The sequence below is a fragment of the Austrofundulus limnaeus genome, unplaced genomic scaffold, assembly GCF_001266775.1.
Source record: "Austrofundulus limnaeus strain Quisiro unplaced genomic scaffold, Austrofundulus_limnaeus-1.0 Scaffold1446, whole genome shotgun sequence".
Lineage (NCBI taxonomy): Eukaryota > Metazoa > Chordata > Actinopteri > Cyprinodontiformes > Rivulidae > Austrofundulus > Austrofundulus limnaeus.
In genome coordinates, this window is record NW_013953848.1 from 70,009 (window position 1) to 73,288 (window position 3,280).

General features: G+C 43.8%; 2 protein-coding genes and 1 long non-coding RNA gene across 4 annotated transcripts in view; 1 reads left to right on the forward strand and 2 right to left on the reverse strand.

Annotated features, from left to right (window-relative positions):
- Window positions 1-714, reverse strand: part of zgc:85858 (stress-associated endoplasmic reticulum protein 1) — a 10,928-nt gene extending 10,214 nt beyond the window's left edge. The window contains exon 1 of one of the 2 annotated variants that reach the window (XM_014032432.1): window positions 365-714. In XM_014032432.1, coding sequence (XP_013887886.1) covers window positions 365-448 — 84 coding nt within the window. In that variant the 5' untranslated portion in view covers window positions 449-714. The remainder of the gene's footprint in view (window positions 1-364) is intronic. The other variant, XM_014032433.1, reaches the window with a different exon arrangement.
- Window positions 715-1,264: 550 nt separating this feature from the next.
- nppcl2 (natriuretic peptide C-like 2) lies at window positions 1,265-1,907 on the reverse strand (the record flags this gene model as incomplete). The annotated part of the gene is given in 1 exon segment (XM_014032431.1): window positions 1,265-1,907. A coding segment is annotated over 1 exon segment (312 nt), but the record flags the coding sequence as incomplete, so codon positions are not given.
- Window positions 1,908-2,117: 210 nt separating this feature from the next.
- Window positions 2,118-2,743, forward strand: LOC106535434 (uncharacterized). The gene is made up of 2 exons (XR_001312441.1): window positions 2,118-2,293; window positions 2,592-2,743. It is a non-coding gene; the product is annotated as an uncharacterized LOC106535434 (long non-coding RNA).
- Window positions 2,744-3,280: the final 537 nt, after the last annotated feature.

The following is a 3,280-nucleotide window of genomic DNA, read 5'->3' on the forward strand; positions in this document are numbered from 1 at the left end:
GTTAGTTAGTTAGTTAGTTAGTTAGTTAGTTAGTTAGTTAGTTAGTTAGTTAGTTAGTTAGTTAGTTAGATAGATAGATAGATAGATAGATAGATAGATAGATAGATAGATAGATAGACAGACAGACAGACAGACAGACAGACAGACATGATGGTTCAGTGTGACTTCCTCCTGACACATTAGCATGTAGCTAACAGACATTAGCCTAGCAGCAGCTGCAGTGTTTATGTTTATCTTCAGGTGTTTCTTCTTCTATGGTAAATGAGGTGTTTCTTCTTCTATGGTAAATGAGGTGTTTCTTCTTCTATGGTAAATGAGGTGTTTCTTCTTCTATGGTAAAAGAAGCTCCATCCTTCGGACTCACCGAGGTCTTCTGGACGTGTCCCCGCTGAGTGATGGTCTTGCTGTGCCGCTCGTTCGCCACTTTCATCCGCTGCACCGCCGACATGTTTCCACTGAACGGTCCGGACCGGGAGGGACACGRGAGCCGGGCAGAACGGAGCAGAACCGGGGCAGAACGGAGGAGGACGGAGGGTTCGGGTCGGGCTGGTACCGGACTACACCGTCCCAGGGGAGAGGAGTCTCAGGCGGGCTGCTCCGCTTCTCTCGGCAGGTAGCGGCTGACGAAAGGCTAGCTGCTGCTAACTGTTAGCTGAGGGGCTGGCCCTCGTCACGTGACAGAGGAGGGGCGGGGTTAAACGGCTCGGTGCCGCCCCGAGCGGCCGGAAACTGAATAACCTTCTCATTTACAGTTTATGATGGTAAAATATTAAAAACCTGTTATTAAAACCTGACAATGTTTGTTTTCTGTTGTTTATTTCTTTAGTAAAATAAAAGATTAACAGAGAATGTTGTCTGTTTGTTACACAGATGTTTCTGAAGTCCAGGACTTTAAACAGCTCCAATAAACATTTATTTATTATTGATTTGATGAAGGTGAATCTACAGAAGACCACTGCTTTAAACAAATAAAAAAATGAACTCCTGTGCTCATAATTACAAGATATATCTCATAATTACTCGTAATATGAGATAAGATGTCATAATTATGACATCTTATCTCATAAATATCTTATCCCATAACTATGACATATTAGCTTGTAATTATGAGATCTTTTCTCATAATTATAAGATCCTRGTCTCACAATCAGGAGATCAGGATCAGGAGACACCTGAACACAGAGAATAAGTCCATTTTTGTTTTATTTGGTGAAAACAATGCTCGTCCGTACGAATCAGTTAAAATCACGAGGAACACATTTGATTCAGTCACCACAGAAACATTTATTTTATAATATAATTATAATGATAATTAAAGTTTGATGAACTGTAATGAAGCAGCAGAAGAGGAGAGCTGCGCTGTCAAAACACACACACACACACTATAACACACACTCTGTCCTGCTGGCTTGAGTTAAGCTAGGGGTCAAAGGTCAGACTCTTCGGTCTTCGTCAGCAGGCTCATCAGTAACAACATGATGTCTGATCCTGGAGGTCAGAGGTCATCAGGGCCTCCTGTTGTGATGTCACTGTCCAAGGCGGAGCCTGTGTAGTTACCATGGTAACCTGGCCTAATGCCAACTCTGTCTGCGTCTCTAACAGCCCAGTCCGCTGATGGACCCAATCCGGTCCARCTTCATCCCAAAGCATCCTCTCCCWCCAAACATGGACTTCCTGCCCCGCCTCACGGTCTTGGTCTGCGTCCGCAGGAAGTCCAGGAGGAGCTGAGGGACCGCCCCCTGCCTGCGGACCAATTTGCTTGAGTCGTTGTTCTGGTTCAGGATCGGTCTCTCAGAAAGAGGCGGGGCTGTCGGCTCAATGGCAGAGCCCTCTGTGATGTCATCAGAAGAGGGCGGAGCCTTGATCAAAGCAGCGAGGTGAGGTCCGAACAGAGACTGTAGAACCTGAGGGGTCAGATCAGGTGATTGTCTCAGAGTTCTTATCTGATGATGATGTGATGATGATGATGATGGTGATGATGTGATGAGGATGTGATGATGTGATGATGATGGTGAGGATGATGGTGATGATGATGATGGGGATGATGTTGATGATGGTGATGATGTGATGAGGATGGTGATGTGATGATGATGATGTGATGGTGATGATGNGTCTTGATACCTGCAATAGTAAAACCTTTATGTGTTACTAAACACAACAATTTAAGAGGCTGGAGGCTCATCATTCCCACTTTTTTTCTTTTTGTAACCTCGCTTCTGCAGCTCTGCCCTCCAGTCATCATAAGACTGAGTTYCAGATTTTTCGCAGTACCAGTTCCCAAAGTACTGTTTGTGTGAGTCTGTCTTCCTTACACTTTACTGCAAATGATCACGTCTGTCTTTTTAATGTGTTTTCTTTTGCCTTTTCCACTTAACTTCTCCTCATCTTTTCTTTTGTATTGCTGAGTTGTGTTTAAAGATGTCTGGGCTGAGAGTGGGACTGCAAAAGTTATCGGAAGTTTGGTGAAAGGGCAGGGGAGCCGGGGCTGTCGGTTTCAGTTTAAGCTTTGCTTCTCCAGCCGTGTTGGGCGGCAGCATAAAACGATGAGGCTCAGTCACGGTCTCTAAATGCAGACTCTCTTTTTTCTGCAGAGCTTCAGGAAGTTGCTGTGGTCCAGCCATGGGTGGATCTGGAGCTGGGATACCCTGCATCAAGATGTTCTTCTCCAGTGATCTGTAACGCCTGCTGTACCTGTGGAAACATCAAKTAAAGAAGTTAAAATAAAGAAATTTATGTAAACACATGTCTGAAAATCTGTCTTGTGTACCATTGTGTGAGTGTGGCAGCATTCACTTCCGGGAGCTGGAGGGTGGTCTCAGTCATCAACTTTGCATTAGTAATAATGCACTCCAGAATGTATACTGGGTCAAGTCAGACAGAACTAGGGGTGTAAGAAAATATCGATACACTGAAATATTGCCTGAAATATCGCTTTTCCGATACTGTATCGATATTCTAAAGCCCTGTATCGAGTTTTTTATTAAGTTTTAAAATGTCAACCTTCTTGCCAACCATTCATTTTTATGTTGTAGTTCAGCCTCTGACCACTAGTTGGCAGCAGTGACCCACCCATTTGGCTCCTCTACCTCTTGAGCACCAGAGAGTAAGGGTAGCATTAGCATTGAAAGTAAACATTAGCTTTCCTTTTTTTTCAGTAAGAGGTTTTTTATTTAATAGAATGTTTGGATAAAAAAATCGCAATATATCGCCTTGTTTACAGTATCGCAATATGTCGGGATATATCGTATCGTGACCCCTCTGTTATGATATGTATCGTATC